This window comes from Ptychodera flava, chromosome 1 (genome assembly GCF_041260155.1).
Source record: "Ptychodera flava strain L36383 chromosome 1, AS_Pfla_20210202, whole genome shotgun sequence".
In the NCBI taxonomy this organism is placed as follows: domain Eukaryota; kingdom Metazoa; phylum Hemichordata; class Enteropneusta; family Ptychoderidae; genus Ptychodera; species Ptychodera flava.
This window is the reverse complement of record NC_091928.1, coordinates 47,944,182-47,956,290: the sequence shown is the minus strand read 5'-3', so window position 1 is coordinate 47,956,290 and position 12,109 is coordinate 47,944,182. Positions and strand designations below refer to the sequence as shown.

The 12,109-nt window shown below is 37.9% G+C and overlaps 1 protein-coding gene across 2 annotated transcripts; it reads right to left on the bottom strand.

The window, feature by feature from the left end:
- Positions 1–804: 804 nt before the first annotated feature.
- On the bottom strand, positions 805–11,881 carry LOC139139808 (myosin-2 heavy chain-like). Of its 2 annotated transcripts, none has more exons than XM_070708745.1 (9): positions 11,728–11,881; positions 7,907–9,630; positions 7,325–7,753; positions 6,519–6,959; positions 5,400–5,717; positions 4,566–5,018; positions 4,134–4,436; positions 3,079–3,288; positions 805–2,368 (listed from the first exon to the last, which is right to left on the bottom strand). In XM_070708745.1, exons 2-9 carry the CDS (start codon positions 8,322–8,324, stop codon positions 1,554–1,556), a joined length of 3,387 nt encoding a protein of 1,128 aa, XP_070564846.1. In that variant the 5' UTR covers positions 8,325–9,630; positions 11,728–11,881; the 3' UTR covers positions 805–1,553. The 2 variants fall into 2 exon arrangements, with proteins under 2 accessions (XP_070564846.1, XP_070564854.1); XM_070708753.1 differs by lacking the exon at positions 11,728–11,881 and adding an exon at positions 10,609–10,767.
- Between the last annotated feature and the right edge of the window lie 228 nt (positions 11,882–12,109).

Below are 12,109 nucleotides of genomic sequence, written 5' to 3'. Positions count from 1 at the left end.
AAGTTAAATAAAACATTCTTATTCAAATTTGTTTACCATCTTTACTTTTCCGTTGTATATTTGCTGTAATGACACATTTTGATTTTCATTTTTATAGCACAATTTTTTTTCTATATAAATGGCCATACACCAAAATCCTGTTTTACTTTGGCTACCGGCAATGAATCCCAGTGAAAAAGCACAATTCGTTATATCGTGATTACAAAGGCTCCCCGGACTTGTTTAACAGAAAAATTCAAATACTTAAACCATAGCCATTTCCATTTAAAATAAAAGATATCTGACTGTGTGACAGTAAATAATGTGAGCATAAATTACGGCTTAATTCTCAAGCCGTGGTGACGTCATATTTCCATGTGGTTCCTAGCTAGCACTTTAAAGGGACAAAGTCGCCAATTTTTCATGAATTTCTTTTTATACGAGATACTACTTATATTGTTTGACATGTTGAAAGATACTGAATGAATGGGTAACCATGCATATATTCGACCCCGGTTTTAGACACGATACATGAAATCATCGCGAAAATGAATTAATGGTCATGACCAATAATTCATATTCGCACTGGTTTCATTCAATTTGTCTTAAACCGGGGGTCGAATATATGCATGGCAATCGATTCATCCAGTATCTTTCAACATGTCAAACAATATAAGTAGTATCTCGTATCAAACAAATTCATGAAAAATGGGCGACTTTGTTTCTTTAAAGTCACGCAAAATGTATAAACATGTTAACCACTGAGGAATAAAGTACGGTGATGTGAATACATCAAATAAACATGTAGCACACAATAATGGTATAAACGAAAGCAAGCTTTGCGTTTTTGTTTATAAATAACAACGCTGAATACGTACATGTAGAGGCATATTCTTCGTGTTGTTCGAAAAGAATACTTCATGAAAGTGGGGTACAACACTCAACGGTGATCGATGATACACTGTCTAATCGGATTTGACACACAAATACATGTCTGGCTCCCATTAACAAACATTTTGACAGGAAAATGATTGCAGATTAATATACAAAAATTGTAGTCCATTTTCGTATCCCTGAAATCATTACAAAAAGTTCCTAGGGTAATTCTTTTGGCACAAGTTGCATCCAATAATATCAATTAGCTACATTATATTTTTAAAGTTGTTAAACAATGGCAAACCACTTAATAACAAACTGATCCATTGAGTGCACTGAATCAATAAACATTATCATACACTGGTAAAAAATTACCTGTAAGATACAAAAAATAACAAACAAGGAGTACCCGAGAGAGAGCAGAATGTTTGTTTTAAACCCTGTCTAACATTATTATGTTCATATTTCTGTTGTTGGTCCAGACTTGTACTTTAGGATACATTGTTAAATTAAAGATCATTGATATCATACAAAGCAAAAAATGTATTATGGAAATATCTCAGTTGTTTGTGAAATATTAAATGAAACAAGCATCTTCTAAACAGCACGTTCATCTGAAAAACGTGCACACTTTATGAATGCATTCCTGTGGCATGTATTAACGATCCGCCACATTTTCATCTCAGTGGTATGATTTTTTAATGCTTTGTAAATACCTTTATTTGGCTTCTGTACAACTCCCTGATGGCAATTCTATTAACACTAATTGTGCAGTTCCAGGGGTTGGTTAGTTCCCCTTGGAACAAGTTGCAGACCCACTCGCCATTAGGTCGCCATTTTACAACCCTGTGATTGTAACAGTCACACACATAGACGTTATCTTCTTCATCTATGCAAATACCGCTCGGAAATCGTAGCTCCCCGTCCCCGCCACCACGAACACCGAACTGATACAAGTACTGCAACTGCTCGTCAAAGCACTTGATGGCATGATTGTTACCATCAGATACCATTACGACATTATTACTGGTGACAGCTACAAAGTTAGGGTGGATAAATTTGGTCGGTCCTCTTCCTTTGCCGCCTATATCAGCAGAATGCTGCCCATCGTGGGTCAACTTTATTAACCGATGACTATTATTATCAGAGACGAGCACAAACTTACCCATCAAAGCTATGCATTTCGGATCGACATCTCGCGGGAGAGGAATTTTATCGAGAATTTCGTTGCTCAGATTACAAACTATGATTTGCGCATTACCCTTATCAAGAATATAAATGAGGTTGTCGGGTGAAATTGCAACATCAGCTGGCTTGATTGCATTGTCGAACTGACCATCGAAACTTCCCAAGACTTTCTGACGAATATAATCTCGAGTCAGTATCTCTACAGTACTATTTCCCTGGTCGCATACCACAAGCTGATCACAGTTGAAAGCTATGCCTTTCACATCTTTGAATTTTCTGATCATCTTTCGACCATGACCATCCAGCACTTTCAATGACCAGTTACCTGCAAAAGTAAATACTAAATATATGAACACAGGCCAAATTAAAGGTATACAGTCACCTGTAATCTAAATTTGCCCATATATGGTCAAAGGGGCGTTCCTTGGTATTCAAAATGCCCATGTGAGGGCGCTGTTGTTAAAAAGCTGCCACTCTCTTAAAATCTGTGATTGGTTAGATTTTCTCTTTCCATGGTAACTGTGGCAAAACTGGAACAGGTGACAGTATACCTTTAATGTAACCATGCCTAGAACGAAATATTTTTCGGTTGCAAATACAAAACACGTCGATTATGTACAATTATATAGGCGCCTTCATACTACAGAATCATGTTCTCACGACATAACTCGACTAAAAAAGTCTTTTTGTTTTTATTCCTTCATATGCTTATAGAAATTAAATTCGCTGTCAGGATGAAACCCAATGCCTAAGTCACGTTGCTTATCATAATCATACAGAAGGGCATATTCACTTGTTTTTGCAGACTCTGATGCTAAAGTATATGTCGAATGTCTATGACTTAATAGTATGGAGCGTTACTGACAGTTCATTAGGCATACTTTGAACATATCTTTTTAGTAAATAGATGAATATATGATGGACGATTTGCATGGAAAAGAATGTGCTTGCGTATAGTATCGTTGGTTGGTTCCAGAATGTTTCATCTTGTCGCCTAGAGGTAATACAATTCTACGCTCACAATATAAGACTGACCTGGTGATTCCCTAGGAACGGAGAAGACAGGAAGGGTACCCTGTGATGCTCTACTGGGCATCTCCTCACCAATAAGGGGACGTGCATTAGTAGTTTCCTCGACTGTGGAAGTCACCGACATATCTGAGGGCTCTGTCTTCACGTCGTCACTTCTCGTCAAAAGTGAAGCATCTGAAACAGCCATTGTTTGATCTTGTGTAGGCTTTCTTTCTGTAAAGAGATAAGGAATTCATGTGTTTGACAGGTGAACTTCCTTCGGCGAGGTATGTGTCTTGCATGTCATAACCTCGAAGATTAGCTTCATTTCAGTAAATTCCTACATTGTACTGTTAAAGCCCCAATAGCTGCTAATTTTATGCATTATTTTCATGATTTTATTTTCAAACCAGAGTTGGTTCGTTTAAATGTACTTACTGAGGGACGTGTATTGAAGTATCGCTGCTCGCTGATTTGGACCATGCCCACACGTTTTAAGAGGTTTAATAATAAACGGGTGCCGCACCCATAAAATGGCGCCCTCACAGGACAATACAAAAAAACAGCATTTTCCTGCACATATACATCGTGATCATAACAGAAACAAGTATGATGTCATTTACTTCAATGCACAACACACGATGGCTAACATTTTGTTGTTGTAATCTTTATTTTCTCTGTCATATGATTAGTTTTTGAAAATTGCGGGAAATCTAAAATGACGTTAAAACCTTTGAATTTACATGCCACTCTTGACACTCATGGCAACGTTATACACTTTTTCAGTCTCTAATGGGTCTTATTCAAAGAAAACTCTTGGATAACTAAGGATACTTTGAGATTGGTTTATTAATCATTTGCAGCTATTGGGACTTAAATAAATTATTTTATAGCCAACATTTACGCGCCAAAGCTTATTTTAATTCATTATTCAGACATCCATTCGTAACTGTAAATGCCTGAAAAAGTTTTCCTTGCTAATTAATTTCGTGTCAAAAAGTTTGACATTACGTTCCTACATCCAGTGTTCTCTTCTTCTTTTGCCGACTTTTATAACTTTAGTGGGTTCATTTCCTCACCTTTTCCTTTTCTTACAACTGATTTTCTCTCTCCAACCGCTGCCTTCTCATTGGCAATGGGTAAATCAGCAGTACCCATTACCTTCCACTTCTTTGCTTTCGGTAGTTCTGTTTCTAGTCCCCCATGTCGGAGTGGCCTTTCTTTGTCCATCACTGGCTCTGTTCTCTGTATCTCTTGGTAAGTAGGCTCAGATTTCTCCACTTCTTTTCTATCAATGCTATGCTTCCCTGGATGCAGTGACTCAGCTTTCCCAGGTGCTGCATCCTTTGTCAGTCTATGAAATTCGTCAGATGTAGCAGCACCTTTAAAACAGACAGATATCAAAGAATATTATACTTCTTGCAGTCGATACATTCATATGATCCGGTGCGAGGGTACTAAAATATCGAATGTTTTGTGGATCAAAATAAGCTATTTCATCAATGTCCCACCTTTCCTTTCCTTAGGTTTCTTGTCATCATCTCTGCCAGTCATTGCAATTTCTCTTGTTACTTGTTGAAGCTCAAATTCTGCCCACTGAAGTTGTTCCATGTCAGCAACTTTACTTTTAAGCTCCCTTAATTGCATCTCCTTCTTTTCAAGTCTTCTGCTGAATTCCTTCTCAGTGAGGTCGGATTCTTTTTGAAGTTCACCATACCGCTCTTGCAAAGTGTCCCTTTCCTTCTTGGCTTCTTCTAACTGAGATTGTAGGACTACCATGGCTTGTTGCTTCAAGAATTGTGATTTTTGTCCAAGTTTCAGTAAGTGTTCAACCCAGTAATGATTGAGATGCATTGAGCTCATCTGGAATGGTAGTAGACTTTTGACACATAAGCTACAATTGTCCTCTTCAACGTTTTGGGGTGAAACACATGTACCATGGGCTGCAAGGTTGTCTTCTAGAGCTGTAATGATGAAAGGAAAACATATTAGTTAATATTATATAATATCTTGAGGGGATACTTTCTTTAAATGAGTATCAGTACGTCTAAAAATAGCTTTATTTGAGTTGTAGGTAAATTATTTCAAGATACTTCTGTCAGAAACTGTCGCATATCGCAAAGCAGCCCACTAGTTCAGGCTTTTTAGACGAACAGAAACAGCCAATACATTGGCCTATAAGCTTTTTCGATTGAATTTGACTTATGAAGGTATATATACACACTATGAAACAATCATGTCATCACTCTAACAATTTAATGAGACGAAGGACAAAACATGACAATGATTAGTTTCCATCCTTTATGTTTTACTACTAAAATAATATCATCGAAACGTTAATTTACCTGAAAATGTTAATTCAACAGTCTCTGGTTCTGCTACAAGGTATCTTTTAACACCTAACAGTGCTAGGATCTGAGGTCTACAGCATAAGATATGATGAACTTTCTCTGTAATTTCCAAGGTCAATTGCATGATGGTAGAATTAGGTCCCCTCAACCTTGTACACTTGTCAGCATTCAAAATTCTCCTGATAACAGACTGCTTGGTTTCAAGAGCTGGGTCTATCTCGAGAAGCAACAGAGATGTGAATACTTCTTCTTCGCTTAGATCATCTATGTCTTCGAGATGTGCTTCGACAGGCTCCAAACCACCTCCGTCCCCTATAAGAATACATAATTAAAATTGTTTTGGAGTGCATTGCTAATGGGGCCAGCTCATTATGCATAGGACGAGGCATATAATTTCTGATGCCTGGATGAGTAAAATCCATTAGGGTCCACAATAGATGTAAAGAAACATATCTGAATTACTTTACTTAATAAAATATTTTCCTAACACGATTGGAACTAATTTGGTATAATTGGATTTTCATATTTTTCAAATTTCTTGAAGGTGTTAGGTGTTCTATTGCTGAATGTTGCGATATTACAAATTACTTATAAAAACAAGAGTGTAACTTGAAAATAAAAGCAGATAAGATTACATTTGCAGATCAAACAGACAAAACTTCAGCATCCAATTATCCCAAATTAGTTCCAATCATGTTTCCTAAAGATTTAAAAGCCGTATAAGGATGAACAAACTACGGTATAGGAGAGGAGATACAAGTTTTAAAGAAAACCATATGCGCAGCTGAAACAATGCATTTCCACACGCCAGAAGAGTTCGGACCATGTAACTGTTCTTCTACAAGTAGATTATGCTAAATTGGCCACATCTTTCTGAAATGAACCTGTAATTGGTGCAACCTGTTGGTTCATAAATAAATAAATGAATGAATAATAATAATAAAAAGATAAGACACGTGTGGAACATGTCCGCTCAAAATCGAAAACGGCCGTGAAATGGAGTCTGAGGGCCTCATCCTCACTTTAGAGCAATCCGACTTTAATTTCACTGTAAATACAGACGGTTAGCATCAAATTAATGTCTAAAATGTTTCAAAACTAAGGCAAACTTACTGTTCAAGAAGAACAGTTCAAGTTCTCGAAACCTCTCTTCGTCATATGTTGCTTTCAACTTCAGCTGTATTCCAACTTTGGCAGCCTCCTCTTTCATCTTGTTAGTCACCAAGAGTGGTTCAAATGCTGATGGAAAACTGCCAGATCTGCAAGTTTGTTCCAATTTGTATAGATTAAAAAGAGCAGGAAGTTTCAGCTGAAGACCAAGGGATTCTGTTGTAATGCCTGTTGTTTCTACATCACCAACTAGACGCTTGCAGATGTTCTCTGCCATTTGGCGACTCTGCTTAACAGCAACAACTGTGTTGGCATTTCGATGAAAATGAGCATTTACTGTACTCCATGTTTCCTTTGCTTTGTCTTGATTGCCATTTTGTTGATCGAAGTATTCTAAGAAATCATCTTCCTTCAAATTTATATTTACTTGTAGGTTGTTATAGTCTAGAAAGGGCAAAGAAAAGAAAGAATTGGGTTCATTTACCTCCAGTTGCCATGTACATGCAATATCTGATCGATTTATCAGTTATTTAGAATTTAATTACACTATAACCTACTCAGCAAATAACATATCTATAAAGGTAAATGGTTATGAAAAGGGTATGATATTCTCCTTGATAGTCTTATACTCATTACATCGTTATGAACTGTCCTAGCATTATAATAAACACTTAGATAATCAACCCGTACGCTGAAAACAGTCTTAATGTTTGTATTTACGTTTGTCAGACCTGTTTCAACAAAGATACAAATCTATCGAAAGAATGCTGTTAACTTTAATCAGGAACTCAAATTAAAATATTACATACTTCCTATGTCACCGTCTCCTCCCCTCTCGGACTGAGCCTGTGGGTTTCCATTTGCATCGGTTCCTGTTGTCTCTTGAGTTGTAGCTTTTTTGCCATTTCGTACCTTCTCAGTTTCTTTTCCTTGCATTTTATACCCTGTCCATCTACTGTGCTCGCCATGGGAATCGTCTCCCTGCATCATTTCTTCTCTGGCAGCTTTCCTTCTGACACTAACATCTTTTGTTAGTGTGGTCTGTGCACCCGTTTCATCTACTTCTTTTAGAGCTTCGGGCCAATTTTGACCAATCGGCTCCACTGGAGTCTCTTTCTTCACACGATGCTGGAGTTGTGTTGCTTTGGATTTTTCCTCTAGTTCTCTTGTAGTTGATTCATCAGTCAAAGTCTTGGCTTCCCCGGAGATAATCGATGATTCACAAGCTTGATATTTACCTATATTGTATGAGAGAGAAATTAATGGATGTCATGTTTGCACATTTTATCAATTGTGCGCAAATTATCTTATTCTTGAAACTGGATGCTGCGATGCTTTATGAAGAACAATATAGATCTTGAGGTCTTGTTAAAACAATAAATCAACCTCACCTGTGTTATCTGTTACTCCCGTATGCTCTTTTTCATTTTCTTTAGCGTAGTTTTCTAAACGTAACAAGGAAGCAAACCTAGCGTGACTTTCAGGAATCGCTTTACTGTTTAACAGGTTGTTTTTCAGCGTCTTTGCTTTCTCAAAGGCATTGTCCATATTTACTAAAGCTGACAATATTTTCTCAGACAGTTGCTTATAATTTGAGTGACTTTCACTTTGCCATCGGATGATGCAGTTTTCTTCATGTTCAAGAAAGTACTTGGTGATGAAAGAAGCCGTGTGTGTATCATCAAACACCATCGTTGGTACTCCAACTGCAATTGATTCCAAGCCTCCAAGGCTATAGTCTGAGTAGCATGGCGCAGGGAGACAGAGGTGACACTGGTGTAAATGCCTTAACAGTTTTTCGTTAGACATGCAACTGTAGAGACATTGCACGTGCTGTTTCAATCCCTCGGTAAGTATGTCACGTGTTGTCTTATCAAGTTTTTCAGATGTTGCTACCTTCCATTGAGGGGTACATGAACGTGTCTCTTTCTTCAAATCAATTGTACATTTGATGGCTGATGATATTTGTTTGCATTTCTCTACAGCTTCTTTTGTACAAAGTTGGCCATATGTCAGTATTCTAGGATGCTGCACGGGGATGTGTCTCACAGGATCTTTCTTGAAGATATACGTTCAAGACTCGGAAGAATCTCTTTATGGGGGATGACAGACAGATCCATCCCATCAATGTCTGCTCTGTATGCGTTTTCGAAATAGGTATAGATTTGTGGCCCAATGGAAAATAGTAGAGCAGCTTTTCCTGCCACTTGCAGCATCCTTTCTTCTATCTGGGGTATCTCATCATCATTTATTAAAAGGCAGTTCTTCTCTGGATACGCATGATTAATCAGGACAAGTTTTGCGGAGGGAAATACTCCCTCAACGATATCTGCAGCGGCCGTTCCTGTCATTGGAGCATACCCAACGACATACTTGACATTTTCCAAATTTTTCAGGTCAGGATAGTATATTTCGTGGTTCAGCAACCAACCCAATTGTGGATGATCTTTGTCGGGTTCTGACCACTTCTTTCTTTGAGCTGGAATCAAGGTTACACCACAGCTGACGGCATCTTCCTCCTGCTCATCTGTAATTTTCTCATCAAGCACAGTAGAATACGCCCTCAGAACTTCACAAGTCTTCTCCTTTCTTTTGCAGAAGTCACGGACGAGAGCTGTGTGGTATCCTACAAGTCCATACCCATCTTTCCTCCAAGAATGGAAGATGAATAAAGCTATTGCAGGGAAAGGCACCAGGTGAAGTTTTGCATGAGGAAAAAGGTCTTCGTGGATTGCAGCTGCTGCATTCTTTGTCTTATCGATAGATCCAATCACCCATCGTATGTTTTGTAAGTCCTTCAAATGGGGATAATATATGTCATGGTTAATAAGCCAGTGTAGTGCCGGTGGGTCCTCTTTTGAATTTGACCATTTGCGTCTGGTTGCTGTGATTAAAGTAACACCTGTACACTTTGCTTCTTCCTCTTGTTCTTTACTTACTTCGACATCGAGCAATGTGCAAAACAGCCTAGGATTCTTCTTAAGCGATTCCATCTTTTTGTAGAGATCTTCAATGAGTTTCTTGGTTGGGTGTCCCTTCTTGCAATTCGTCAGCGTATTCCATGATGTCCACACAACCAGTGCTGAAGGAGGGTTTTCCATTGCACGATTATGTCCTAAAGAAATGCATACAGATCAAGATCACAATTTTACATTTCCAAACGGTTCATCACAAATCCACAGTATCGTTTGATTGGTATGACTATAAAAGGACGATGTCACCTCTGATAATCTGTTCAACACAATGGAGAGTGGAGAAAGGTATATTTAAATAACGTGAATCTTTACTTATATTATAACTATATATTTAAATGTCAAACAGCAATAAATTTGAGGTTACATGTTTCTTTATGCAAACATTTGACCCCCAATTAACCTATTACTGATTACGGAGGTGCTTTGTTCACTATTCTTTGGAAGATCAGTATGATACCCGTTGATGAGCAATAAACGTCACAGCGCAAGCTTCAATATTTTACTTTGATCAGGATTTGCCAGCAATTAAGTAATAAGATGCCTAAGATAACTTTAAAAGCTTCAAAATAAATTAAACGGTATCATTATTTTCGTTTTTGGGTAAAAAAGATAACATTTTTCCATAGCAGCCGGCAAGACTTATGTCAAGGCTCTGTAGCCGGATTATCCTCTTCATATCCGCTTTGCACAATTTTTCATGTCCGTATAGGCGGACTTTGGCTTCATAGTTGGTTAACATTGTAATAAAGTAAGCTGGCCCGGAATCCCCCTGCCAACACTATGTGTCTGTATATGATGATGATGATGATTATTGTTGTTGTTGTTGCTGTTGTTGTTAGAACTAGAGTTAGCATTAATGTAGCCAACATTTTAAAGCCTTGTTACTGAAACCACTACAAAATAAAGTAGGTGACAATAACATTAACATTACACACATGAATACTGTTGGCAGCCTTACTGCTAGGCCTTTCAACAAGAGTGTTGAAGTAGAACAAGTAACTGCAGTAACTGTATTTTGCAAACACGATGAGGAAAGCACTGAAAAAAGGTCGTACAATAACAATATCTGGCAACTAAGAAAAATGGCTCAAATCAAAATAATATCCGAAATAATTTACCTGATACCCTCACGAAAGATCGTGCCTCGACATCGTGTCATTTTATAAAATTGAAACAGTCCCGAGGAAAAATATCGGACATCCTTTCAGTTTAAATGGTCTTGTACCATAAAGCGGTTGAGCGAAATTTGCATACCAAAACGAAAGGGCTGCTGACACCGTCTGGCAACTGTGCACTGACGCATTCAATGATCCATCAGTAAGCGTATGCTTTGTTGCGCAAAATTTGCATAGTAAAACGAAAGAGCTACTGTGGAATAAAGCGGTTGAGGAAAATTTGCATACTAAACCGAAAGAGCTGGCGTACAATAAAGTGATCGACGAAATCACCGAAATTAAATCATTTGGATGAATTTGAATTCGTGCCAGTCATGTTTTAACATTGCGCAGTTTGCTCTGTTAGAATAGGGAAATGATAATTTAGTTATTTACTGTTATTTTCTATTGAGTATTAGATACGGTGGAACATCGGGCGTTGTTCGTCTTTTCCGAGTGGGCAATGCGTGGCGTCCGATATAATTATATGAAGTACTTCATATGATAATATGAAGTACTTAATATGATAAGTTCGCACAAATGAGACATTAAATAATGTCATGTGATAGTTTTACGAAGCTGTGGACAAGCAAATAATCGTAAATTAGAAAAAGGTCAAGAATCTGATCCCGAATTTAAATCACCATAAGTTTTTATATATGTTTATGGTCATCTGGTCATCTCTAACTGCAGAAAGCCCCTGCTAAATTTTCCAAGGTGACCGTCTTCATTTGGAGAAGTCAGCGTTCGTCGGTGAAACCATGGGGATAGAAAGGAGAAGCCGACACGTCGCATAAATCGACGGAGAATAAACACGTAGGCCCGCGCGCATTTTCAACACAAAAGGCTCCGGTTCAAAAGCGCGTACCTAGAATATGCTTTGTAATGGCGGTGTTTAAAAAGTGAAACGAACCAATTAAACATCTGTCAACGGGAAATCCATGTGTAAATTTTAACATTGATAATTATATACACCATTAAGTTTTCCCAGTCGTTGCTTATTTCGATAGGGCTGCAACTTTTGTGCATGGGTGAGAATAGTGAACGAAAATGAAGCGAGCAAAAAAAACAAGGAGAACATACCTGATATTGTAGAGGCGGGTTGACCACTCTAGAGGCCTCGACTGTGATCAAATTGTATCTATATAGAGTTTTGCTTAAAATTACTTGTTGTTTACGGTAGAGCCGGCAGAAAAGATAGAATGGGGACCGTAAAAAGATATGATGCCTAATTGCCAAACATCTGTCACGTGATATTTTACGTGTCAGTTATTGGATCCCTGTGACGATTGTCGGGACACGGTGAAAGATCATACGTCGTCATATATATTTCTGGCCTTTATTGTACTATTGCATCTAAACCTTCCGACACATTGGGAAGTGTTATTCAAAACCGAACAGTTTACATTTTTATTCCACTCTATATTCCGATTCATGACAAACTAAGGTTAACGGCGGCGCTGTT

Excerpts from the sequence above, each read along its gene's own strand:
- LOC139139808 (XM_070708745.1), bottom strand. The coding sequence starts at position 8,324 with ATGTCTAACGAAAAACTGTTAAGGCATTTACACCAGTGTCACCTCTGT. Across the intron at positions 5,019-5,399 it reads TGTTGAATTAACATTTTCAG|CTCTAGAAGACAACCTTGCA; the intron begins GTAAATTAACGT and ends TCATCATTACAG. Across the intron at positions 3,289-4,133 it reads AGTTGTAAGAAAAGGAAAAG|AAAGAAAGCCTACACAAGAT; the intron begins GTGAGGAAATGA and ends ATCTCTTTACAG.